This window comes from Desmodus rotundus, chromosome 6 (genome assembly GCF_022682495.2).
Source record: "Desmodus rotundus isolate HL8 chromosome 6, HLdesRot8A.1, whole genome shotgun sequence".
Lineage (NCBI taxonomy): Eukaryota > Metazoa > Chordata > Mammalia > Chiroptera > Phyllostomidae > Desmodus > Desmodus rotundus.
This window is the reverse complement of record NC_071392.1, coordinates 5,786,883-5,813,427: the sequence shown is the minus strand read 5'-3', so window position 1 is coordinate 5,813,427 and position 26,545 is coordinate 5,786,883. Positions and strand designations below refer to the sequence as shown.

At 41.5% G+C, this 26,545-nt stretch overlaps 2 protein-coding genes across 3 annotated transcripts in view; one reads left to right on the top strand and one right to left on the bottom strand.

Annotated features, from left to right (window-relative positions):
- Nucleotides 1–4,971, top strand: part of GPR141 (G protein-coupled receptor 141) — a 32,008-nt gene extending 27,037 nt beyond the window's left edge. For both annotated transcript variants that reach the window (XM_045197285.2, XM_045197284.2), the window contains exon 2: nucleotides 695–4,971. In XM_045197285.2, the coding sequence (XP_045053220.1) occupies nucleotides 709–1,617 (909 nt within the window). In that variant the 5' untranslated portion in view covers nucleotides 695–708 and the 3' untranslated portion in view covers nucleotides 1,618–4,971. The remainder of the gene's footprint in view (nucleotides 1–694) is intronic.
- Nucleotides 4,972–21,330: 16,359 nt separating this feature from the next.
- THAP5 (THAP domain containing 5) lies at nucleotides 21,331–26,519 on the bottom strand. The gene is made up of 3 exons (XM_024563111.3): nucleotides 26,369–26,519; nucleotides 24,419–24,611; nucleotides 21,331–23,931 (listed from the first exon to the last, which is right to left on the bottom strand). The coding sequence occupies exons 1-3, from the start codon at nucleotides 26,446–26,448 to the stop codon at nucleotides 23,017–23,019; spliced, it is 1,188 nt and encodes a 395-aa protein (XP_024418879.2). The 5' UTR covers nucleotides 26,449–26,519; the 3' UTR covers nucleotides 21,331–23,016.
- Nucleotides 26,520–26,545: the final 26 nt, after the last annotated feature.

Genomic DNA, 26,545 nt, shown 5'->3' with positions numbered 1-26,545 from the left:
CATGGTCCTGAGGAAAAAGAATTTGTTTTGTGGATTTGAGGCTGGGGGATGGGAAAATTGGGAAGCATGCTGTTTTCAGTGGGGCTCATGCAAAGAGGCCGAGCCAAGGCTATAATGGTAGGCAGTATCGTAACTACGGTGAGAAGTCCAGATATGCCTCCTCTTGCTTTCTGCAGCCTTGACTTAGCCACGTTTTTCCCCCCCAACTAATCAGTATCTTAAACAAATTAAGTATAAATTTTACTGGATCATTTGCTGGTGAGTTGGGAGGAATTAGACAATTAGAATCACACTTAAAAGGAAAACATATTTTTTGTACCCAGTGGATTCACATCATCTTATGATTTTTTTCCCCAGTGGTGCCTGCAGAGCTGGTACCCACGCATCGGTGTCAGGTGGTCTGCAGTCCAGTTTTCTGCGAACCGTCTTGAATAAGTCCATATATATGTATATATCTCCCTGGGCACCTCTGCATGGGGTCTTTAACCTATTCAAGATTAAGAATCAATGACTTACTGTGGTTTCGGCCCAGAGTATATAGACATGCATACGACATAGTCTTCCTTCTGAAGGCACACAAAGTTTACGTCATCTGCACAGACAAATGACCAAATCACACATTGCTGGTACTGGGGAGGCGTGTACAAGAAGCTCTGGCAGTTTGTCAGTTACTCCGGTGCCCTGTCTCTTCCAGGTGACTTCTGAAGCATGAGCGCTCACAATAACTCCTCCTGCAGCCCTACGCAGACGCCCCACTTAACCATGCTCTACTTCACGGTGCTCACTGGGGGACTGGCGGGCGTCATCTCCATTTTGTTCCTGCTGGTGAAAATGAACACCCGGTCTGTGACCACCATGGCCGTCGTTAACCTGGTGGTGGTCCACAGCGTCTTCCTGCTGACCGTGCCTTTCCGCCTGACCTACCTCATCCGGCGGAGGTGGACGTTTGGGCTGCCCTTCTGTAAATTCGTGAGCGCCATGCTGCACGTCCACATGTACCTCACGTTCCTGTTCTACGTGGTGATCCTGGCCATCAGGTACCTCATGTTCTTCAAGCACAAGGACAAGGTGGAGTTCTACAGAAAACTGCACGCTGTGGCCGCCAGCGCGGGCCTGTGGCTGCTGGTGATTGTCATCGTGGTGCCCCTGATTGTCTCTCAGTACGGGAGTGCTCAGATGTATGACAAAGACCAGTGTTTTAACTTCCAAAAAGAGCTTGCTAATACATACGTGCAGATCATCAACTATTTGATCGTCACCATTGTCATAGCCGTCACGGTGATTCTGTTGGTGTTCCAGATCTTCCTCCTCATATCGATGGTGCGGAGGCTGCGCCACTCCTTACTGTCCCACCAGGAGTTCTGGGCCCAACTGAAAAACCTGTTTTTTATAGGGGTCATCGTCATTTGCTTCCTTCCCTACCAGTTATTTAGGATCTATTACTTGTACACCGTGGTGCGCTCGGATGCCTGTAACAACGATGTGGCGTTTTATAATGAGATCTTCCTGAGTGTAACGGCCATTAGCTGCTTTGATTTGCTGCTCTTTGTTCTTGGGGGAAGCCACTGGTTTAAGCAAAAGATAATTGACCTGTGGAATTGCCTTTTGTGTCGTTAGCCACCAAACACAGTATTCAGGTTTACTTCTTTTGTATTGGGAGTGAAAATGGGTAGTGGGAGGTAAGAGGGCAATTCTACTACTTGATTAAAACCATGTCTTGAGGCAGCCAAACAAAAGGACTGTAAAATGCCAGAGCATCCTTATTGAGTCCCTACCACCTCTAACTGATACCCATGCAAAGACTAGTAATACTAGTTGCAATAACTGATGCCCATGCAAAGACTAGTAATACTAGTTACAATACTACGTTATTTTTCAACACACCGTGTCTACTTGGCCCGTCCAGGCGCCAGGGGTCTAATGGTTTCTGAATTTCACTAGTTTATTTTTGTTTCCAGAGTCAGAAACATGGTGTTTCTTAAGTCCCGCAGTTGGTTCTTTACATTCCACATAAAACCGGAGGTAAACTGATTCGGGCTATGATCCAGCTTGAAAGCACAAACCTCACTGTGCTAAGTAGATAAGATGTCCATTCTACTCACACGCTGACAAAAACCCAGATAAGTGGGAGGCCAGTAAGAAAGTTTCTAGATTATCATAACTCTGGTAGGAAGTCACTTATCTAGAAAGCAAGAGAAACAGAACTCCTGGCCTTCTACTCTAAGGAGGCTATCTAGGGTTATCTTATGGAAGGTCAAGTTTAAGGACTTGGATCAACTCCCTCAGCATTTTCAAAAACCATTTATAAACTTACTAAATATATCTAAATAATGGTGAGAGTGTAACTGAGAGAATATTCCTGACTCATGTGCTACTAGGCATTAAAATGAGTTCCCAAGGGAAGTGATTAATTTATTTTTTCCTTTTCTGTTTTGAAGAATTTCTAGAGGTCATGGTACAAAGTTAATTTACATTTTCCTTGGAGACAGAAAGCTATACTGTAATCTTTAATCTTTCTCTTCAACCCTTAAAGTCATATGTCTTTAAATAAATGAAAACCATATTCTTTAAAAGAGAACTTTTGAGAAATATGTAGAAAATCATGGGACTATGATAAGATTAGGATGCTAAGTTACTACATTAGCTTGTGGGTTTTCTTCCCTCCTGCCCATATTTCTACTATTTCCCTCCAAGTTTCATAATCTTGAAATTTCGTAAGGAAATGATCCAGTTTCGTATTTAATGCTTCAGAAAACCCGAAGCAATTCTTGGTAGGAATAGAAGAAATAAGTGAACTTTTTTTGAGAGAGAGATAAATGTCCATGATTTAAAGATTTTTCTTCATTTGTTATACTATGTGGACCCATAAATGCAACAGATGAACAAGAAATGCCCCCGTGAGTTTCTTTGATCACTGATTTTGATCAGTAACTTCTTACTGAGTCATGGAAATTAATTTGGAGGAAGAAAAGGCAGCAACATACTGCATTTAACTTGTCTCAAAATTTTTGCCTGTTTTAAATTTTCTTTTATGTATTCTTTTCTCTTTTTCAAGTTATATGTATATATATATATATATACACACACACATGTATACATGTATATATTATATATATATTTGTAACTTCTTATTTGCATTCTTTTCCCATTTTTCTTAGTTTTTTCTTTCTTATTTTGTCCCATGATATTTGTAAGAAAATATCTAAGACCCATAAAAATTTTAAGAAAACTTAACACTCATAAAATTTGTAAGAAGGTTGTTATAGTGAAATATTTTAAAACTTCTAAAATTATTTATGAAAAACACATAGGCCAATGGATCAGAATAGAGAGCCATAAGTAAACCCGTGCCTATATGGTCAATTAATGTATGACAAAGGGGGCAAGAGTGCATGATGGGGTAAAGACGGTCTCTTCAATAAATGATGCAGGGAAAATTGGACAGATGCAAAAAAAAATGAAATAGACTACCTTTTTAATACCATGTATAAGAATAAAACAACAGGTTAAAGACTGAAATGTAAGATCTGAAATCATAAAACTTCTAGAAGAAAACATAGGCCATAAACTCTCTGACCTTGTTCTTTCTCCAGTATCTCCTTGGGGAAGGGAAACAAAAGAAAAAATAAACAAATGGGACTACCTCAAACCAAAAAGGTTTTGCATGGCAAAGAAAACCATCAACAAAATGAAAATCATGTACTGGATGGGAGAATATATTTGCCAATGATACATCTGGTAAGGGGTTAATATCCAAAATTTATAAAGAACTCCTACAACTTAATGTAAAAATTCAATACAAAATGGACAGAGGACGTGAATAGAGATTTCTTCAAAGAGGACACACAGATGGCCAGCAGACACATAAAAAGATGCTCAAGGTCACTAATTATCAGAGAAATTCAAACAATGCCATATTGCCCCACACCTTTCAGAATGGCTCTTGTCAATAAATCAACAAACAAGTGCTGGTGAGGATGTGGAGAAAAGGGAGCCCTTGTGCGCTGTTGCTGGGAACGCAGACTGGGGCAGCCACTGTGGGAGGGTCCTCAAAGAATTAAAAAATAGAAATTACCTTGTGACCCAGCAACTCCACTTCTGGGAATATATCCAAAGACATCTAAGACATCCTAAACACTAATTCAGAAGGAGACATGCACCCTTATGTGCAGTGAGGCATTATTTACAATAGTCAAGACTTGGAAGCAACCCAAGTGCCCACCAATAGATGATTGACTAAAGATGTGGTACATGTGTCCAGTGGATTATTACTCGGCTATGAAAAGGAAGGAAATTTTACCATTTGCAACAATGTGGATGAAACTAGAGGATATTAGGTTAAGTGAAATCAGTCAATCAGATACCATATGATTTCATTTATATGTGGAATATAAAGCACAAAATAGATAAAAGAGAAACAGACTCACAGATAACAGTGAACAAAATGAAGGTTGCCAGACGAGAGGGGTTGGGGAAATGGGTGAGAAAAGGTGAGGGAGGAAGAAGTTACAAAGGGGTCACGGGGATGTAAAGCACAGCACATGGAACAGTCAGTAGCATTGTGGTAACTGCGTGAGGTGCCAGGCGGGCGCTGAAAATACCGAAGGGAACACTCTGTAAAGTATGTGATTGTTTAACCCCTATGCTGTACACCAGAACCAAGTATACAATTTTGAAAAAAAAAAAAAGAAACAATTGTATGGGAATTACATCAAGTTTCTCTTTTTGCATATGTGTCTTACTATCTGTTATGTGTCATAATATCTGTTAGCTTATAGATTGTATTATAATCCCTTCCAGATTTTAAATATGTTGAGGTCAGACGATTATGCTTTTCTGTGTATTATTATATATTATAATGGAGGACCTATTTCTGTGGACCTGTAAGAAATGTTACCCCAAATAAAGAACGGGCATATCCTCTAATATATCTTATTCAATAATATTTACAGAATAAACTAAAGTTTTCAAGTTGCCTATGCTTTGTCTCTAATTGCTATGAAGATACATCTCATGCAGGAGTGGGGGTGACTGTGACTCTCAGGTCGCTTTTGGATATTACAATTCTGAGAGGGCACTTGCTGGTGTTTGGTGGCTGGGACCAGAGACAGGACATCCTGCCTCACACGCAACCGTTTGCACAATGGAGAATTCCCAGGTCTTGGTCCGTATTTGAATGTTCTTCAGACTTTCATGAAGTAAAACATATGCTCATAATAATCAGAGCAGTTAGATTTTAATCTGTTTTCATAAACAAATAGTATATGCTTGGTATGGTTTTAATAGTTTGAATTTCCCCAAAATGCAGCTACCATGTGGAAAGATGTAATGCTGTTTACCAAGAGTTGTTCACTTCCTCGGAAAATCACAGTATCAATGGCAACACCGTCTGTGGCATTAAAAACAACATGACATGCTGTTGGACTGAACTCGTAGGTGTTGTACTCCGGTAGGTGTGAAATGCAGGTGCCAACACCAGACTGCCTCCTTTGTCTCCTTTGTAAAGACGGGGCATTCACACACTGAAGTGCATGTTATTTTATTACAAAGAACTTTTGTTATATATATTACAGTTAGGACACCATGTCTATAATAGTTTAGGAGGGTTATATTATCTGTGAAGTTTATTTTAGAACAGTGAAAGTATTACCGCATATTTGCCATAAAGGGTAAGACATTGGCTCTGCAAGAGTTAAGAACCACTGAGCTACCACCAATCAGTTTTAAAAGGGAGATTTACACTTACGAAATCATAAACAGAAAAATAATAATTCTATATTTGGAGAATATTTAACCTCAGCTTGGTTCAATTCGAAATGATTTCCGTTGTTTCTGAAGCGATTAAAAGAGTGAGTGCAAACTTCAGGGAAGTGTGAAGAAAATACAGGTGTGTGTTTCCCTTTTTGATAAGATGATGGTATTTCCTTGAGCCTCACGACTCTCAGATTGGCTCATGGTCAACATCCACCAGCTTTTGAACCCAGCCCATGGGTAGTGACGATTTTGGAGGCCCGGGCAGCATGATTGCTTCCGACATCCATTACATGGAACTCGATTTCGCCTTTGTTCATTTCTTAATTTTCCTCTGAAAGAGTCATTGAATTCCTCAGCTTTCTTCCTTGACCTCATATACAATAAATTAGAGAGAAACAGACTATTTTACTTGTAGGCCAAATGATCTTTGTGGAATGATTCAGGAAGGGCTGAAAATCCCCCAGTCCTTCCCAAATCTTCCTAGATGGGGCCACCCTGAAAACTGTAAACCCTCTCTATATATCCTAGGTTAATACGGCAGTTCTTCTGAAGGAGAGCAGTGGGCTAATCCATTCTCGGTCACCAGCTCTTGACTGTGAAGTCAGTGAGGTGAGCTTTGGTGAAGCTGTCATTTCTTAGACTGGGTAGATTTTGTCCAATTAACTTCTAATAAATGAGTCATAAACCAAAGACTCATACTTATTGGGGCTGGTAGGAACAAGAAAACTCCCATTGTGATAATAAATAAATAAATAAATAAATAAATAAATAAATAAATAGTAAATCCAACAGAAAATGAATTACAGTTATTAATTTAAAATCTGAAACCATAAAACTCCTAGGAGAAAACTTGTACTAAACTCCTTCACACGCGTCTTAGCAATGATTGGATACCAAATCATTTGGCTTTGATACCAAATCATAGGTAACAAGAGCAAAAAAAAGCAAGTGAAGCAGCATCAAACTAAACAGTAAAGGAGACCATCAACAAACTGAATGGCGACCTACCAAGTGGGAGAAAATATTTGCACATCATATATCTGGTCAGTGGTAAATATCCAAAATATATAGAGAACGCCCACTATTCAATAGCATAAAAACCCACAAACAATCCCATGAAAAAATGGGTAGAAACTGAGCAGGCATTTTTTTCCAAAGAGGACATACCCATGGCCGACAGGTACATGGAAAGATGCTCAACAACACTAATCATCCCGGAAATGCCAACCAAAACCACAAGGACGTAGCACCTCACACCTGTCAGAATGACTACTACGTGAGCGACAAGAAGCGTGGTGCTGGCGAGGACGTGGAGAAAGGGGAACCTCTGTGCACTGTTGGTGGGAATGTGAGTTGGTGCAATCACTGTGCAGTTTCCTCAAACAAGGTTTAAAATAGAACCATCAGATGACCTAGCCGCCCAATTTCTGAGTATTTACCCAGAGAAATGGAAAGCAAGATCTTGAAGAGATATCTGCACTTCCATGCATTTTACAACCTCATCCCCAGTAGGCCAGATATGGAAACAACCTCTCTCTATCCTGTCTTCTTTATCCATTGATGGGCATTTAGGTCGGTCTATCTGTCTACCTATCTACCTACCTACCTACCTACCTACCTACCTACCCACAAACACATAGCTATATATGATTTGTGTAATCTTAAAAAAACCGAAGTTCTAGAAGCAGAGAGTGGAACAGTGAGGTTAGGAGGGGCTGGGAAGGTGGGGGATGGGGAAGTGTTGGCTAACAGCTACAAAGTTATAGTGATGTCAGATGAATCAGTTTAGAGGTCTTCTTTACAGACCATACTTACTTCTGTATAAACACTGGAAATACCTAAAAGAGTAGACTTCAGGTGCACACAAAAAACGGTAACTGTGAGGAAATAATGCTTATTAGCTTGACTGTAGTAATCTTTTCACTAGGTATGTCTCATCAGCAGGTTGTACACCTTCAATAGAGCTAATTTTTATTTTAAAAATATTCTAACTATACTAGTAGCGGCTGCTTCTGTCATATTGAAAATATTCTCACTACAAAGTTGACAAAATGGATCAAAAGGCAAATGCGTCCTCTGTTTGGGCACTAGATGGCAGCCCAGAGTCACAAGTTGCATCTGCTTCTCCAAGCTTCTTAGAGTTTTAAGTTTAATATATTTTTAAAAAAATGTTCAGGGGAGAAAAGAAAGGAAAATGCAGTAAGAACAGTAGGCTTTCAGGGTCCTCAGAACTCTGCACTAGACACTGTTTTGTTTTTTCTTTCTTAAAAGGCTTCATAGCAACTGTTTTTCTGTGGCAAGTCAACTGAGATATTATTAAAATGTATTTCTTTAGCTATCTGAGCAAAAACAATTCTGAAAGTAATTTTTTTTGGTTTTTCTCATATTTAGGGATTTGTGTGCTTTATTTCAATAGTAGTTCACTGCAACTAATTTTTGAACCCAAATGAAGTTAATTCTTACAAATTGGTATTAGCTGACTTATTTATTTATTTTTTTAATGCTTGCCAATTAGTACAACATTTGAATGCCTTTAAGACAAGGTTTCGGGATTGCCCACTTTTGAAATCTTGAAAAGGCTGGAGTGAGCCCAGCAAGCCAGTTCCTCTCGTAGGCCTCCCCCTCAGCATCAGCCTTTGGTTGGCACTCAGAAACTTCTACCCTTCTGACTTGTAGATAGTGCGATGATACAGAGATATTTATTTATTTATTTTAATTAGGAAGTGACGAGTTTGGTTTCTTTGTAAGATTTTATTTATCTATTTTTAGATCTAACCCCCCACGGCTAAGGCTGAGTACAAAGGCCTTGAGACCATAAGCCGATAAGGGAGACAGAGCTTATCCCCCCAGCAGGGGCGCAGCCTGTGCCCCCTTTACTTCACCCTGCTTGGCCCTGGGCATATGACCGGTTAGCCAATGATGGGTAAGATTTCTCAAGAGAGAGACGACCTAAGACAAGCATGGTCATGAAGGGGCCCTCAGGGAAGGACTTAGGGGACTCTAGAAAAGGGGTGATGGACCCCCGCCCCTCGGCTTTATCATAGCCCAAGTCCTCATTCTATCTGTAAAAAGTCTCTTAATCTCTTGGCTGCCTTACTTCCCCAACCTGATTTAAGCCTGAAACCATGCTGGAGGTGGTTGCGGCCCTGTGCTGGAATAGGTGATTCCTGGGGGCTGTCAGGCCTAAGGAAGAATGCATAAAATCCTGTGAAACCTGCTTTGCTAAGAATGCCCTCAATTTAAATGTTAAGGGTCCAAGCATGAAATGAGTTTGTTTCCCAAAGTTTTATGGCCTTTTGATGTCACTCTATCTATCTGACCCTGACTCAGAATAAGCCCTCATAGTTCTTTGAATGTTATCTGTTGTTTGATCATTACTGATTGACAATGATTGATAAGCTTTACTTGTATGCCCTGTATTCCTATGCAAATTAAACCCAATAAAAGCCCTTTGAGGAACAGGCTTAGGGCCCTTCTCCTTTGAGAAATTGGCCACCTTTCCTCCCCAAGCAGATCACATCTTGGTAGACTTACTCTCATCTGTGACAGCCAGGGGAGCCCTGCTGGACAAAGCTCCCCCACAGGGAGGGAGAAGGAGAGGGAGAGAAAAATCAATGTGTGGTTGCCTCTCATGTGCTCCCCACTGAGGACCTGGCCTGCAACCCAGGCATGTGCTGTGACTGGGAATCAAACTGGTGACCTTTTGGTTCACAGGCTGGTGCTTAATCCACTGAGCTACACCAGCCAGGGCTGATAGATGACTTATGACTGTTAAAACCTGTGTCAGAAAAAAAAAGGCAAGATTTATCCTCTTTGCCTCGAGGATAAATTCATGGTGCTTGTTGGGTGCCAAGGAGAAGGAAGTGTCTGTGAGGATTACGTATTGGGATTGCTAATGTGAAAATATTGGTGTTGGTGGTTTTTTAATAACGTCAAGCTTTCATAAACATTACAAATAGAACACAAATGTTATGTTTTTCCTGAGCCTTTCCAGGGTGAGTTGTTGACCTAATGCCCATGACTTCCTAATATCTCAGTGTGAGTTTCCCACCAACAAGTACCATTTCTCCGGTCATTATACAGCTCAGGAAATTAACATCAGTCCACACCTACCATCTAAACCACGGACTTCATTTACTTGTCATGTTTCTTTAGTCTCCGTCATTCTGACATCGTCTTTCAGTCTTTGCTTGTCTTCCGTGAACTTGACACAGTGTTTCTGTAGTTTGTCCTCCGCAGGAGTTTTCTCCAAGTTATCACCCTTTTGCTGATCGTCCCGTTGAAAACTGTGTTCCTATTACGCTCCGTTCCGCACCTTCGGTATAGCTCTTCACACCGTGTCTTATGCTGTGGCATTATATACTATGTTGATTTGAAGTTTTAAAATCAACTTTCCCTCTTCAAATTGAATGTAGTCTCAAAAGGGCAGGGATTTTTTTTTTTTTTTCTGGTTGGTTTAATGCCTGAGCTGAGAATACAGAATAGGTTTTAGCAATACATGCTCACTAACTACTTGTTGAGAAAAGAATGAATGAATGAATGACTCCTCCAGGGTATGGGAGGGAACTAGAGCTTCCACAAGTGGAAGAATAATCCACAGTGTACCTTTTGATACATAAAAAAAATAACAAATATTTTGTTATGGCATTTACAATGCACTTGTAAGCCATAAAACAACTTGGTCTGCTCAACAAGAAAAATATCTCTGTATTTTACTGACTTCAGTAATTAGATAGCTTTTCTACTCATTCCCCAACCCTGGTTGCTGAATGCAAGCTGCTCTACTACTGACATGGGCCTTTGTGAAGGGAGCACTTTCTAAATGGTGATTGTTATGAACACTGGTAGCCACGGAGCTTTAGGAGGGATATAATTTAGTGTTTACAAGCCATTTTCTTTAAACTGTGTGCCCTGTGGTTAATGATCTTTGTTAAGGCCATAGAAAAGTATTTTTTAAAAGATTTTATTTTATTTTTAGAGAGGAAGTGGGGGAGAAAGAGGGAGAGAAAGATCAAAGTGTGGTTGCCTCTCCCACGCCCCCTACTGGGGACCTGGCCCGCAAGCCAGACATGTGCCCTGACTGGGAATCAAACCCGCTACCCTGCGGTTCACAGGCCGGTGCTCAGTCCACTGAGCCACACCAGCCAGGGTGAAAAGTACTTTAAAAAGTGCCCTTCTGAGCTAAAAACAAGGCTGGGAGACAAGTCATCAACTCGGTGTCCTTTCAGCGGGCATGCATCTCTTTATTGACTTCATGATCTGAATGGTTTCGATACGACCACTTTAATGCTTTACGGAAGCAGGGCATCCATTTGAGGCTTATAAAGATTGTAATATGCCCCAAGGACATGATTTTTTAATGGCAACTATTTCTCTACATTATTTTGGTGTTTAATGAGAATGATTCTTACTTGAGCACAGAATGAACCAATGACTTTAAATACTGACTGTGTTTTCTATGGCTACACAATTATTCTTCTTTAAAAAATGAAAAGGAAGATTAAAAACTCACAATAGACACTTCCAATTACTCTATATACACTTTTCAATTAAGTTCTCACCAAGCCAGATTAGATACTAGGCTCTTGCTACAAGTGATTTATGACCCGGGACGTTGTTTAATAAGCACCAGGGATTTGATTAAATTTAGCAGTCATTTTAGTTCATACGTTCACCTTTGTTGCGTTGCTTATCGTCCCCTCGGCTAAAGCAGCTGCAAAGCACAGAGTAACCTTCAAGTTGCAAGAAGCTCCATGTGCATCCAACACAAATACTTGTAACACTCCAGTAGTTGTTCATCCTCTGAGGAAGTGAACCCTGATCACAGATGCATTCTCTCACAGAGATTTGTTTCAGGGCATTCTGGAATCCAAGCTAGCCCAGAGTGGGTACCAGCTGAAACCTCACGGCTCAGGTATTTCCTGATGCACGGAGGTGTTTTTATTTTCTCTCCAGGACGACATCCAGTGACCAGAAGGTCCTGTTCGTTATAGATCCCGAACATAAGAACAAGTCTTCACGGGGGGAAGACCAGGAAAAGTCAGAAATCCTGCATCGGAGTGACTGTGCTGGCAAGGCCTTCTACACTTTTTAGAAACGCCCTTCCCATCCCAGCACTGTGGGGAACAAGGCTGCCGAGGACATGCTACTTAGTTCGCATGGTGGCATTTTCCCAGGTTCTGGCTACACTAATTTGGAAATCACAGATGTCTTTATAAGGCCAGCTGGTGGGGATGTTTGCCTTCTTTTACATAAGAGCCTTGCTTGTGGTTATCCTCTGTGTAATAATCGCACAACGTAGTAGTGTAAACCAACAAGCACGTTATTTTACTGAAGTTTCATCTGTGGGGCGTATGGGCGTGGCATAACGTCCTCTGTCCCATCCGGTGTTTACTGAGGTCACTTAGCAACGTTCCGCTGGCAGATGGGCTGATCCCGAGGGCTCACGATGGCCCCACTTCCGTGCCCGGTGCTGCGGAGGGTGTGTGGCTGGGCTGCCGGAGCAGACTAGGGACTGGAGCACCAAGCAGCTCAGACTAGCACGTGGCGCGCTCAGGGAAGGCGGACTGCCCGCACCGCCTGAGGTTCCTTCCGTAGACCGAGCGCTCAAGGTGCGCTGGCAGTGGCTGCAAAACTTTCTATGATCTGGTTTTGGAAGTCCTAGCACATCACTTCTGCCACATTTCTCTTACAAACAAATGACGAAAGCCAGCCCAGATTCAAGGGGACACTCTGGACGGGATGCTTGGACAGGGAGCGAAGAAACTGATGATGGTGGCCATCGGCTGACCCCAGCCTGATGGCACCGGAATCCCGAAGGCCATGGAGCGACACCAGAGGGTTACTGTGAAAGGAATCTTTAAAACCACGCAACTTGTAGCAGCTTTGATCTTTAATCATTCCATTCTAGGTCTGAAATATCCCCAAGCATTTTTGATAACACTACTGAATTGTTCCAGCCGGGGATATCATTTTTCATCCCAGTGAGATTCTATCATTTGTCAAACAAAAGTTTGTGAGCTATTTCAGGTAAAATACACAGTGCGTTTCAAAGTAAGGGTTAGCAGCCAGCCATGAGGTCTTGAGCTGGCAGGTTATATAAGTCACCATTGGGACCTTATTTTCCCCAAAAGAGAGGAGAGATATCATTGCAGGCCCCACAGACATCAAAAAGATATAAAAGAACATTATGAACAACGGCATGCCAATACATTGGACACCTTAGATGAAACAGACTTTCAAAAACACAACTAACCAAAACTAACAGAGTTTCAGAAAGAAACTCCGAATACCTTTGTTTTTATTTAAAAAAAACACATGATTTGTTCTCAGAAACCTCTACATAAAGAAAACTTCAGCCTAGGTGATTTTGCTGGTGAAGTCTACCAAGCATTTAAGAAATGAAATAAGATGACCCATGGTAAAAAATCTATCAGCAATCTTCTAAATCAAGAAGGACACTGACACAGAATGGGTAAAATAAAACCAAGCAGAACAAGGGGTGTGGAACAAGGGTTCCTAGGTCCTCTTTCACCCCGCGTTGGCTTGTACTGTAACAAGTTTAGGAGGAAGAGACAAAACAAGCTGGCTAGAGACATGTCTTCGGAAGACAATTCCAAATATTTTGTTTAATCTGGTCTCACAGAAACACAAATTGCCATAGTTTACGTGGAATTTGATGCTACATGAAAAAAAATAGACACCCTGCTAACATTAAAACAAACACACACTTGAATTACTCCATAACATGAATGGATATGAAATTTAGGAGGATCAGTAAATCAAGCGGAGCATGATTCACGTTAAGACGCAACTTGAAGAAAGTCCACATTGTCCACATTGTGTAGGGAGGGTGACTTCTCACATCCGAACAGACAGCTCCCGGAACAATCAGGGCACGTAAATGTGTCACCCCCAGGGAGTTGTTAGCAAACATCCCACGGCTGGGAGCTCAAGTGGCAGGTTCTCTATGAACAGCAAAGTGGACTTAGTTGGCTCACAGTTCAATGGCAAAACTCATACCTGAAACAGCTACAGACACTTCTAGGAATAATATACCTGTGAAGGTACAGAATAAACATGGGTAGAGTTTGAACTTCCTAAAATAAAATCCAAATCAAGAGATAAAATCATTCAGGATGAAGATAACTGTCTAAAAAGAATCAAAGGCTTGACTTTATAATTTTCAAATCTTCCTTGTGTTAGATTAACCTAACACAAGGAAAATTAGGAATAGCCAATAGGTCACCCCCAATACTATTAGATTCTTAAATTTTTGAGTTTTATTTTTTAATCATTCTACATATTGCAATTGAAAATGTAAATCTTGGAGTAAATAAATATTTTGGGACTTTCTAAGTGGGGCCTCACATTAAAAACTGTAATATCTATATTTTCAACTATCTTGAACTACTTATATGCCTGTTTAAATCTTTTCTAAGGTTCTTATTTCCTTTGACATTGTAATTTCTGTGGCTTCTTCCCTATTTGATGTCAACAGGTAAATCTGAGATATACATTAGGGTGAAAGAGCCAGCACAGAGTTAGCCATTGACTTTGAGATTGAGCAGTTTAAACTTCCTGTTGGTGGTGTCCTGTAGTATTCAAAAGTAACCAGATCTAAGCATGGCCGATATGCTTTATCAACCACCCATCAATCAAGATATAGCATATGATCATCATGTTTTTCCACAATTAATAGAGGGTGCACCAGGTGCTGAGGGGGTTCAGAGTATGCCAGCCCAAAATGCACCACTTTGACATAAGGGTTGACCTAGGGTTGTTTTGAGCTGAAGACAACCAATGGAGAGGAAGCCAACCTGAGAAACCGTCTCTGCTCCATCCCTCTCTGCTACTAGGTGGGGCAGGAGGATTCTACAGCACCAGAGATAATTCTAGAATCTTATCAGCACCAGTAACCTACAGAAGAAACCTTACTAAAAGCAGCTCTTTTCTTCCCTCATTCCCACCCCCCCGGTTTTTTTTTGCCTTCCTGTAGTGTGCCACCCCTAAGACCTAAAACCCTTTTCCTTTTTGTCACTTTTCTTTATTAAGATGCTGTGTAAGCCCCGAGGTCTGACCCCCCCGTAACTGAGTCCGTCCACATGTCTGTGCCACGCACGCTGCTGTGTTAATAAGCCGTTTTTCTCGTTACTCTGTATTTTGTCAGTTTGTTTCACAGACCCAGACGCTGAATCTCAGTTAGGTGTGGGGGAAATTTTTCCTCCCCTACGGTGTCAAAGGTGAGTAAGTTCTGATTTTCACCTCTTAGGAACTTGCAGTCTCATCAGAGAGACTGATGCACAAAGAGGAAATCACAGCAAAGAATGACCTAGTTATAACAATGGTATAAATAGTTTGTGAAGACAGCCGGTGTGGGGGTGGGGGTGTGTGTTACCACTTAGAAAAGGAGACTCGTGAACTGGTTCTTCGGTGATAGGTAAGACTTCCTCCCACTAGGAAGTTCTCCCTTCAGTTCTGCCCACCTAACCAAAAGAAGACAGAAAGAGCCGAGATTTGTGGGAACATTTTATCTAAATCTGCAAGCAATTTTTCCCAGGGGAAGTGTTATTTGTTAAAACCAGGTGCTCTGTTCTCTGTTCTTGAGAGTGCTCTCTTCACCCTCAGTGTTTTGCTGTTGCTAAGGAAGGCATGGCTTACCTCACTGGCGCTTCTGTGTTTTTTTTGTTTCCCTCATTCAAAGTCTTTTACGGCACTTTTCTTTGAAAATGGGTTTCCGTGGTGACATGCAGTAATGCACTTCTGCCTACTGACAAAGGAGACTGGAGTCCACTCCGGAGGTCAGCCGGACTTCTCAGCCTCTGAGTTTTAGCTCTGCGCCCTTCCTGTATTATTATGGTTTCCCTGGGGTTTGTCAGGTCCCAAATGAATGAAACCAGACAGGTAGACTGAAAGGTGCTGTTTGAGAACTCCAAAGCACCCGTCTGTAGCAAGGCAAAACCAGTGTCTCTTAAACACGTTACTCAATGTTCCAAAGAAGAAGAGAAGGATGGTTTTATTTAATGACTTTCTGGGATTGTTTGAAAAATCTGAATGACCTCCTTTAACTTGACCTTCTCTGGGAAGCACTATATCTGCCCTTCCATTCTAAATGATAGCTTTGCTGGATAGAGTAATCTTGGATGTAGGTCCTTGCCTTTCATGACTTCCAATACTTCTTTCTAGCCCCTTCTTGCCTTCAGGTTTTCTTTTGAGATTACTCTATTCAGCAAAGCTATCATTTAGAATGGAAAGGCTGATAAAGTGCTTCCCAGATAAGGCAAAGTTAAAGGAGTTCATCATCACCAAGCCCTTATTATATGAAATGATAAAGGAACTTATCTAAGAAATAGAAGAAGATCAAAAACTATGAACAGTCAGATGACAACGAACTTGTAACTATCAACAACTGAACCTAAAAAACAAAAACAATAACTAAGCAAACAACTAGAACAGGAACAGAACCAGAGAAATGGGGATCACAGGGAGGGTTTTCAGTGAGGAGAGGGAGGGGAAAATGGGAGGGGGAAGGTACAGAGAATAAGAAGCACAACTGGCAGGCATAAAATAGACAGGGAGAGGTTGGGCATAGTATAGGAAACAGAGAAGCCAAAGAACTTATGTGTACGACCCATGGACAGGAATTAAGGGGGGGTGGTGCTGGAGGACAGGGCAGGGTGTGTAGGGTGGAGGGGGCATGGGAGGGAGGAAAAAATCAGGAAAACTGTAATAGCATAATCATTAAAATATGCTTAAAAAAAGAAAAATCTGAGTGACATCCTTTGCCCTTCCCTCCTCACTCCCTCAGAAACGCCTCGTATTTTGATGCCACGCCGCTGAACTGGCTGACTTCTGTGCCACCCATGGGCCAGACGCTTGCTTGTCTCCTGTCGGAGAATCCACTTCCAGCCAGGCTAAGCAAGTCGGCAAGCTCAACAAAATTAACCTCATTCCACCACACGATACTCGAGTCTGTTGCACATATTCCAACGCTGTGCATTTTTATTCATGGCAAACCTGAACCGTGCCCGGAAAAAGTGCCAGATGAGGCTTGCTCTGACATCAGCCCCTGCCTCATTGCTTGGCATTTTGAATTCCGTTTCAGTAACCAAAAAACAGGTGACTTGATCTTAAATAGCATTTTCCAGGTATCAGAAATACTACTTAATCTCTGAATTTATTTTTCTGACACTCTATATAGTACTTTGAGCATTAACATTTGTTTTCTGGGAAATGTAAAATAATACAGGTCTAACCCTTGTAAGAATTCTGTGTGGAATTTACCCAACCCTTTTTTGGATATGGGCCAATTTTTCTATTAGTTTTAGTGTTCTACTCCCAGTTAATTAAAGTGACATAGCTGAATCAGCAGGGTTCTCTGTGTGCGTGTGCGTGTGCGTGTGTGTGTTCAAATCTAGAGCAGTAACTTTCCCATCTCTATGTCCCAGGGTTTCTGGAGAATAAGGTACAAAGAGGTTTATGATTTTCTAAAGAATGGCAAAGGTAAACCGTAAGGTATTATTGCCCTGAGCAGTTGAATGTCATAGAAATTATGGGTTCTCTTTCCCAAAAAATGCCTATGCACACAAAATTTTGCATTAGGTTTTAGGAGAGCCCATGACCCTTCTGGAAGCTTCCCACATTCCAGATTCCAGGGGACAGAGCTCTAGTGTAGAAGGAATGCACTTCACCTTTACTCGGTGCAGCTTACAGCGCGCCGGCATTGTTTACCTTGTACTTCAGGTTAAAACTTGAGCAGGCCTGCCTGAATAATGGGGCGACAATGCACTCCTGGAGCTTAATCGGGTAATTTATCTGGTGACCGTTCCCGTGTGAAACCAGAATTAGACTCAGCAAAACAGTGCCTGAAATGTGGTTCAGTGGGTGTCAAGTTGTTCTCCTGACAAATATTTATGGGGCTCCTACCCCGCACTAGGAATTGTGCTAGGCAGTGACGCTAAAAAGCGTACACTTTGAGGGTATGAAAATTCATACTGGGGGCATGAAAACAAGGAAAGAAGCAATAATGATCCTGGGTGACCAGTACTCTGGTAGGGGTAAGTCAGGAGGCAAAGGGGCACGCGGAAGGGCAAATAAGTGCTCTCCAGATAAAGTGGTGAGGAGGTCAGCCCTGAAGGAGGGGTAGGAATGAGCCACAGCTCCGTGCTCAGAGTCCACGAGCCTCCTTACAGACAGGACACTGTGCGCCTCCCTGGGTGACCCCCTCCCAGGGATGTGTGCTCACTCTCTCTGTATTTACCTGTACATCTCAAAACTTCCTGCTTAGTTTGCTATTTTTAACGTTTTTGCACGAAGGCATTATCTTCTGATACCTCAGTATGGTAGAATTTCTCAACTTTAATCTTCTGAATCCTATTAACTTTTTATTTTTAATTTCATACTTTAAATTACTAGGCCTATTTTTGTCTTCATAAGGCTCCTTTCAAAGGTTATTCTGTTTTTGTTTTCAGGGACGCAATCAATGTATCTTGCCTTGGTAACTACATTAATTACATAGTTGGGTTGTTTCCCCTAAATTTTCCTCCGCCGACATAATCTGTTTTCTCCAAATTGCCGTTTTTCCTGTTTCTAACTTCGGTCTCTATCTTTCATGTTAACTGCTTTCCCAACTGTCTACGGACTGCAAGTCAGCAGGACACGGATACGCTGACGGGAAGCTTTGTACTTGAGGGTGAACCTTGTCCACGGCTTCACTGTAGAGCGACACTTTCGCTGTGTATGAAAATCACTGGGGAAATTTGTAAAAGTCCAGATGCCCAGGTTTTACACCAGCCCTGGTAAGGGTAATTTTTAAATTTCCCAGGTGATTTTGGGGCACAGTGAGGGCTGAGGGTCGCTGCAGCAGTGACTTAGCTGGACCCAATGGGGACACCCGATGGGGGACCTCGTTCTGTCCCTCGAGCTTCGTCAAATTCCCAAGAGCAAACTGAAGGGTAGAGGCTCAGTTATGCATTCTGGGAACTGCGTTTGTGACACGGGCTGGGGGAGGAGGGGGTGGGACTTACTGATCAGCTTCTAAACATTCATTTAATGCCTCTTTTTAGTGCGGTGTCTGTGCCAGTGCTTCATCTTTTCTAGACCCTCTGTCCTCTCTAGAAACTAAGGTGCCCATCTTTTGCCGAGCTTAGCAACAGGGTACCTGCCAAGCTGTGTGGGATGGCTACTTCTTCTTTTTTGGGGTGAGGTTACGGTTTTATTTTTATTTCATTTTAAGGGCTATTCTTTTGAAAACATTTTTTTATCATTGCTCAATTACAGCTTTCCCCATTTTTCCCCCATTGCTCTCCCATCCTCTGCCCACCTGTCTCCCACATTCATCCCCCCCCCATTGTCCTTGTCCATGGGTGCTTTATGTGTTCCTTGACTTGACCCTTCCCCTTCTTTACCCTGTTATGCCCCTACACCCTCCCTTCTGGTCACTGTCAGTTTGTTCTTTATTTCCACATCTCTGGTTCTATTTTGCTCACTTGTTTGTTTTGTTGATTAGGTTCCACTTATATGTGAGATCATATGGTATTTGTCTTTTACCGCCTGGCTTATTTCACTTAGCATAATACTCTCTAGTTCCTACTACTTCTTAATGAACTTCAATCAATTCGCTTTTTTTTAGCATGTCTTCAACCCCTGTTCCAACTCCCGAGGTATCTTTGACTTCAGTTCCTGAGTCTTTGGGGTTCTGTGACCATTGGGCTGCTTGTTGGCTTCTTTACTCACATGGCTGAGGCCTCACTCACCGAGCCTCTCCGTGTGTCTTGGCTTGCCCAGCAGGGTCACACGGTAATCGGCCACCTTACAGGCACCTGGCATGCTACAAGGGGCCGTTCCAAAGAGGAAGCGGAAGCCGCCTGGCCAGGTGAGGGCAGAGTCTGGGACTGGCAGTGCCACTTTCAGTGCCATCTACTGGTCAAAGCAGGCACTCAACCCCCCCGATTCAGAAATGTAGACGAACATGGTGAGGGAGCGAGTGGCAAGATCCCACTCCAGGAGAGAATTGGGGAGGACATGGGTTTTGTGGCCGTATTTGGAAAACACAACCTACTGCAGAGGTGATGGACTGTGGGAAAGTGGTTGGCTGCAGGGAGTTGTTTCAGTACCTGCTGAAGAACAGGTGGGAATCACAAGAAGTGCTTGCAGTTGACACCATTTAAGGGGCTGCACACACTGGTGGTGACAAAGGCCTCCACTGACCATGGGAGCAAGGTGACAACGGAGGGATGAAGGAAAAAGCCACTGGAGATAGAGTAACTAAAAGGTCAGAGGGTTCGATGGGAGGTCAAGATGAAAATGAAACAAAGACCCTTCCTTGAAGGAATTTCTCTCATACAGGTACATCTCACCCCCTTTTTCTCTATAGCTTTTCTCCCGACAATTCCGAATCAGGACTTCTACCCCACTTTGCCCACAAAAATATTACATAACATGGTCTGAAGAGTAAAAAACAAGTATGTATTTGAACACCAAACTAGTTGGCGAGCTGTTCAGTTTAGTCAGAAATGGAAGAATTCACCTGCACATCAGTATTCCAACTCCCACTACATGGCTTTTTATTCCAGAGGAAAATTACGCAGGGAAGCTCTGCGTGATGTTTACGTCAACGCCATGCGCTACTTACAGTGGTCCAACCTTTGTAAATCTGCCTTACTGTCTCCCTGACGTGCAGGCGTAAACGTATACAGCTTTCGTGGACTTTCTTTCTTTTGGAGTTATCTCAGGAATAAAGAAATGCCAGTCTGGGTTGGGGGCAGTCTTCCACAGCAAAAATCAACAGGTGGCAGAGCAGATAACTGACACATTTTTCTGGCTGTTGCAAACATGGAATGTTTAAAAGATTCTATGAAAATCTACGTAAGGAGGTTCTTGATTTTAAGTGACGAGAACCAAGAATTCTGAGGAGGCAAATTCAAAATATCCATCCAAATATTGATTGAGTAAATATTACATTGCCAAAGCAACAAAAGTCATTAATGAAAACTTTACTTTCAAAAAGCTTGCAACCTAGTCAGACACAGCCACAGACAGGATATACAGAACGTATAAGGTAAAGGCTGCTATAGTAAAAACAGACAGAAAACCATTTTGACTGGCATAAAAGGAATGAAACTTGATCAAAGTCAAAATATTTTTAATTTTGACAGACTGCTTAAGTATAGGCAATAAAAGCAGCAGACAAAACGACGGACGCCCATCTGGCACGAGTGGGAAAGGCCGAGGAGCCAGGGTGGCCAGAACACAGGCTGAAGAGAACTGCAGAGGGTGGCCTGTGGGAGGGCAACCAGTCTGGCTTCAGGTCGTGGGCACCAGGGAGAGTGCACCACGTCCAAGCTGGGAAGCTGGGCGGCGGGGGTGCATGTGCCACGTAGTGAGACCGACAGTTCAGGGAAAAGGCTGCCTTCCAGCGGCGTGCAGGGCGCTATGAAAGTGAGGCGCTGAAAACACAGGCAAGGTCAGCGGAAACCTCCTGTAACAACCCGAGTCAAAAAGTTGGCTAGAACTCTCAAAAATACTTAGAGGTTAACTGAGAACAGCCAAAACTGAACAGACAAGCCACGAGAAAACTTTAAATATTTATTATAATTTATTAAGTTTAAAGAAAACAAGTTAAATAACTTTAAACAAAGAGACAATAATTACAAGGTATACAGTTTAAAACTGTAACACTTTTAATAACTTATAAAGGCCTTCTTCATCTATGTTAATTTTAAAGTATTAGCAAAATGCAACATGGAAATACTTAAAAATAACATATTAACTCTACTAAGTATCACACTTTATGTAAAATATTAAGTTTACCCATCACCCCACGTAGTCACCCAATAAGGACACCTCTAATCAAGTTTTGGTAATTAGCTGACTTATATTCATATAATGCCAATTAATTTTATTAGCCTGAAAAAACTAAGTAAAATATAGCCAAAAATAATCACCATGCATTTGCAGTTAGTAGACTATTTGTTGTGCAGTCAACTAATATTTACTGAGCTCCTCCAGTTTTCCAGGACTAAAAACGTAACTGTCACCTTACAGATTTGTCAAAACCACCCCTCCAGATAGACAGCATTTTTCATGTAAAAGAAAACTAGGAATCTGATAGGAACTTGCTCCACACCATACACAGTAACATATGTAATTACATTCACTCCCGATTTTAAATGATCATCTACTTTTCACACTTCTGTTGTCACCGCTAAGGCTTTGCTTGTGTGTTTTTTTCTGAAATTCACATGGATATATGCAGTGCTATTTACCTCACCGTCACCTCTTTTTCCTGTCTGTCGAAGGTCACCACTACATATCTATAATTTGTTGAATATAAATTTTAATAAAATAGACTTAAGTGGGACTGTATAGTATTAAGTATTACTCTACCATTCTGGATTTAAAAATGACACATGCACACATTTTAAAAAGCTACACAGATACAAAGGATGTCTTCTAAAATATAGCAATATATTTAAAAAATTAACCTCATTATAACTTTTGGTTTATAAATTATAATCTTATATATACAGTGTTAAGAAGCTTAAGTGACTATGTATCTTTATGATGGTCAGCCACACATAAGGTACCAAAGTATGTATTCTCTTAAGTATAAAGTACTTCTCCTAAGAACTAGACTAACATGTGGTTCCTTATTTTAGTTCAACTGGAATAAAATTATAAAAGGAGTATTTACCTTTGTTATTATGAATCACTTTAACCAAAAGGTCAAACAACACAGAATTCAATAAATATTGAGGATAACCCAACAGTTACTAAAATCAAATTCTAGCCAATACCCAGTATTATGCACCTGCAGATTAGAGAACAGTTGCTCTATTAAAAATACGTGACTAGACAGGGAAGGAACTGTAAACAGACTGTATTTAGGATCTTACTTTACAGACTAAGAGGCTGAGGCTTAACCTTGACTAGTAACTTGCCTTAGTCACAGGCCGATGGTAGAACCAGGGTTATTCCTGAGTCTGACTTTTATTCTGGGCCCTTTTCCCCATATCTGTGTTCTCTCATCTTATGACAAAATCCTATTATTTATTCATTTTATGTTAAATTGCTAAGTAATAGAACTTTTTGTTTATAGCCCAACAATGCTCTAGCTTTTCCCCAAAATGAGTGTTTCAAAAACAGAATGCAGTTGACAGCATGAGAGCACTCTCCTAGCTTCATTCAGTTGAAAGTTCACTTTACATATAATTTGGTTCGGCTGCAAAGTGCTTACACGAAAGTCACAGCTTTGAGACCTCTTTACATCATGGTAACTTCGTATGTTGTGAAGTGGTTTTCTATGATCTTGACATTCTCTTCAGAGAGCCAGTTCTCCTGTTTTAGCTGCCGTATGAGAGCTTCCAAAGACTTCAACCTCCCTAGAGTTTGTTGCTCTTGTAGCTCAAGAAGAGTTATCTTTGAATGTAGTTTAGAGACCTTCTGCCAAAGATGTTCCTTATTGATATCTTGTCTACAGTAAGAATGCTCAGTTTGTAAAACGTCTGTCTCGTAGTCTACACCCTTGTATAAGGAGCCGCCCATGTCTCTGCCCTCCATGCCCACGGCCTCCCTCTGGGTGGCTATGAAAGAATCAATCACAGGTTTGGAACTTTCTGTGGGTACAAAAATGGCAATAACAGATTCCTCGTTTGTGTTTAATTCTTCAACTGTTTGAGTAATTGTGCTGAGTAAGAATGGGTTTTCCTGTGCTGTCTTAATTTCTATGGAATTATTTGTGGCGTTTGGATTACCAAGATGACTGGTAGTTATTTCAAACACTTCTTGGGTTTCCAAAGATTGCTGAATGCCTTCTGAATTTGAGGTTGTCAAAGTAATAGCTGTAGAATTTAGATTCTCGAAAGATGTGTGAAACCCACCCAAACCTATGTCTTGGTTAACTGACGTTTCCAAGGTCGATTCAGGTTTTGCAGTATCTTGATTCACTAGAGTAAGAATTACTATGTTATTCTGTATACTCCCTGCTTTTGGAGCTGGTGGCTTGGCCAGCACAGGGGAAGGGAGTGATTGGGCTTGTTCAGGGAGGACAGCTGTGTTCACTGTATTTTTCTCTGTCTCTTTTGACGCAAACGACTTTTGTGACTTAGCTTTCAGACACACTTCTTTCTCATCACTTGTGTTTTCCTTCGGACAGTTTTTTTCAGAAGGGTCTTTTTCCTAGAAAATAATGTTTTCAAATTCTAAAACAGGTGTCCTTATTAGGCTTATTCTCTTCTCAGTCAGCGCTGACTACTTTAAGAAGTATATTAGCCAAGTAAATTTATTGAATTAAAAAAGTTCTAACTATATAACTCAAATAGAATTTAAAGTGTTTTTAAAAAGCATTAAGCATCATCAATATATAATGGAAGCATTTCAGATCATTCTAAAAACCAGTAAAAAAAACCCCTTACATCATTAACTTATAACAATGATTTATATATATTATTTTTTTGTTCTTCTTAAGCTATACTTTAACAATAGCTTAAAGATTTAAAAAATCAGCACACTTTTAGTAAAAGCATAAATTAGTTATCCTTTTTCTCAAATATCTGTTTTCCAAGCTACCTTTCCCTCTCACTCCTTCCGCCAGATTACTTGCCACCCTGCAATCTACCACCCTGCTCAGCATCATCCCCTCTCCCCTACGCCCTGTCTCCAATACCTGATTGTCTTCAGGCAAAGAAAATATCGTTGGAATTGCAGTTTGCTTCAAATACCGAATTCCCCATCTGATGTCCAGAGAGTCAGGAGTAAAATGGTCACTACACAGGAACTGGTATTTACTGGGCATCCATGAATCACGTTTCATATTCTTTAACCATTTTTCAAGTCTTTCTTTGTCATGTAGAGGAAACCTGAAATTTAAAAGGGAACACTTTGCTGTATTTTTACAATTGGTCAGGCTCCAGGCCTGCGTACATAGGTACTCTATGCATCAAGTGCTGCAAAAGCAAAGCAACCATCCCTACACCTAAGAGCATCTTCTTGACAATTACATCACCTCACCTCTGTGCGGAAGACGACTAAGATGGAAGACGTGTAGCCAAAGCTTTGTCAGAGCAGAATGGCTGGTAAAACTCAGAATCCTTTCATGTATTCCAACAAAAATAAAATCTATTCATATTTTTGTGGATTATGTTCTATTTTTATTTTGTTGTGTAGTTGGCCTAGAGCTAGGAAAGAGCTCTGTATAAACTACAAAGTCCTACTGAAATGTATTTCATACTAATACTACAAATGAATTCTAAAATTCAAGTTCTGAAGGAGAAACTGATACAAGAAAAGAACATAACATGTTCTTAAACAACAGACTCAAATATTTTATGAAAATATGTAATAGGAAAGACAGAAAGCCAGGACAGCTCTTTACACGTGTACTAATAATAACCTTGACCTAGAAGTCCATTAGAGTTGGCTCTAATGGACTGCAATGGTTTTTATAGGCAAAACCAGACTAATAGCAGAATTTTACAGAAAGCTTTTTCCTACCTGTCTAAATAGGTTTGGGTTACACTGTATTACACTGTATTACACAGTTAACAGTAACTTATTTTTCTTTCAGTGATTTTAAAAGAACACACATAATAATCTCCTATTTTTTTTAAAGTAGTAACAACATAAGGTTTCTCATACAGAAAGCAGCGTTATACATTCCCCTAATCCCAACCATGTGGTTTATGGTTTGTCATTAGTGAACAGGGAGCTTCAGATCTAAAGTAAAACAGGCTTCACAAAATAAGTAGTGAAAAATCGAAGAAAGTTAAGAGACAACCAGGTTAGAGCTAAATGAATTCCTTTTAAATACAATAACAAAAGAGAAATAGAATATTGTAAATATGCTGATTTTCATTTAAGCACATACTGAGTGCCAATTCATCTCTTCACACGTCCATTGTGCATTAGGTACAATAAATACCTCCCACACCTTTACAGATGAGGGATCATAAGCACGGGGAGTTTAAATAATTTGCAGCTCATTCAGCTACAAAGCAGTGGAGCCAGGATTTTGACCTAAAAAATCTGGACTCTGTTAATTAGGAGACCCTACTGCTTTCCCGTTCTCCTGATTAAGGTGAGTACTACTACTGCGGTTTCGCGGAACATTTCGTGGCACTACTCTCCGGACTAACAGCCTATTCTACGCAAGATCGAAGCCTGGGCTCTAGAGCTCTAGGCAGCAGGCAGGTTCTTCCGTGGCTCTGCCTCACCTTCGGGATCGGTTGCCTCCTTTCTGAAAGGCCTCCGTCTCCTCGGGGGATGGTGGAATTAAATACCATCCTTGATAACTAACTCACAGTGTGTGTACATGAACTTGAGTGTACCCTCCCATTTGGCAAGGGTGATGTCAATGCAATGAGGTCAGGTGGGGCGGAGAGCCGCTCTGGAAACCTCAGGGCGCCACGCAGACTTTACGGTTTCAAGGGCACTATCACACCTGAACAGGCCTATCCTCGCCCGCGGGCCCGGCGACCAGGCTCCGTACGGGCATTTCCAGGCAGGCGGAGCTAGAGCCTTCACGCCCCATTCCCGCAGGGACACCGTGCGCCCGGAGAAACCCCGAAACACCTAAACGCCTTAACAGCCCGGTCCAAAAGTCAGGCTGACAACTCACGGGTAAAAACTCAACTTCCGGCCTTTATTGTTCCGTCCCCGGCGGTTCTTGCAGCAAACAGCTGCGCAATAGCGAGGCATCGCTGCGGTGCGAGCCCAAGAGGCCCCGGCCAACTACGGTCGGAGGTGGGCCCTGCGTGCTGGGGCGGGGCCGCAAGGGCAGGCCACCGCGCCACCG

What these genes read in the sequence shown, in the direction of transcription:
- THAP5 (XM_024563111.3), bottom strand. Translation starts at nt 26,448, where the DNA reads ATGCCTCGCTATTGCGCAGCTGTTTGCTGCAAGAACCGCCGGGGACGG. An exon ending in CGGAAGTTGAGTTTTTACCC is followed by an intron (nt 24,612 to 26,368) that starts GTGAGTTGTCAG and finishes TTTAAATTTCAG; the next exon opens with GTTTCCTCTACATGACAAAG. An exon ending in CTTTGCCTGAAGACAATCAG is followed by an intron (nt 23,932 to 24,418) that starts GTATTGGAGACA and finishes ATTATTTTCTAG; the next exon opens with GAAAAAGACCCTTCTGAAAA.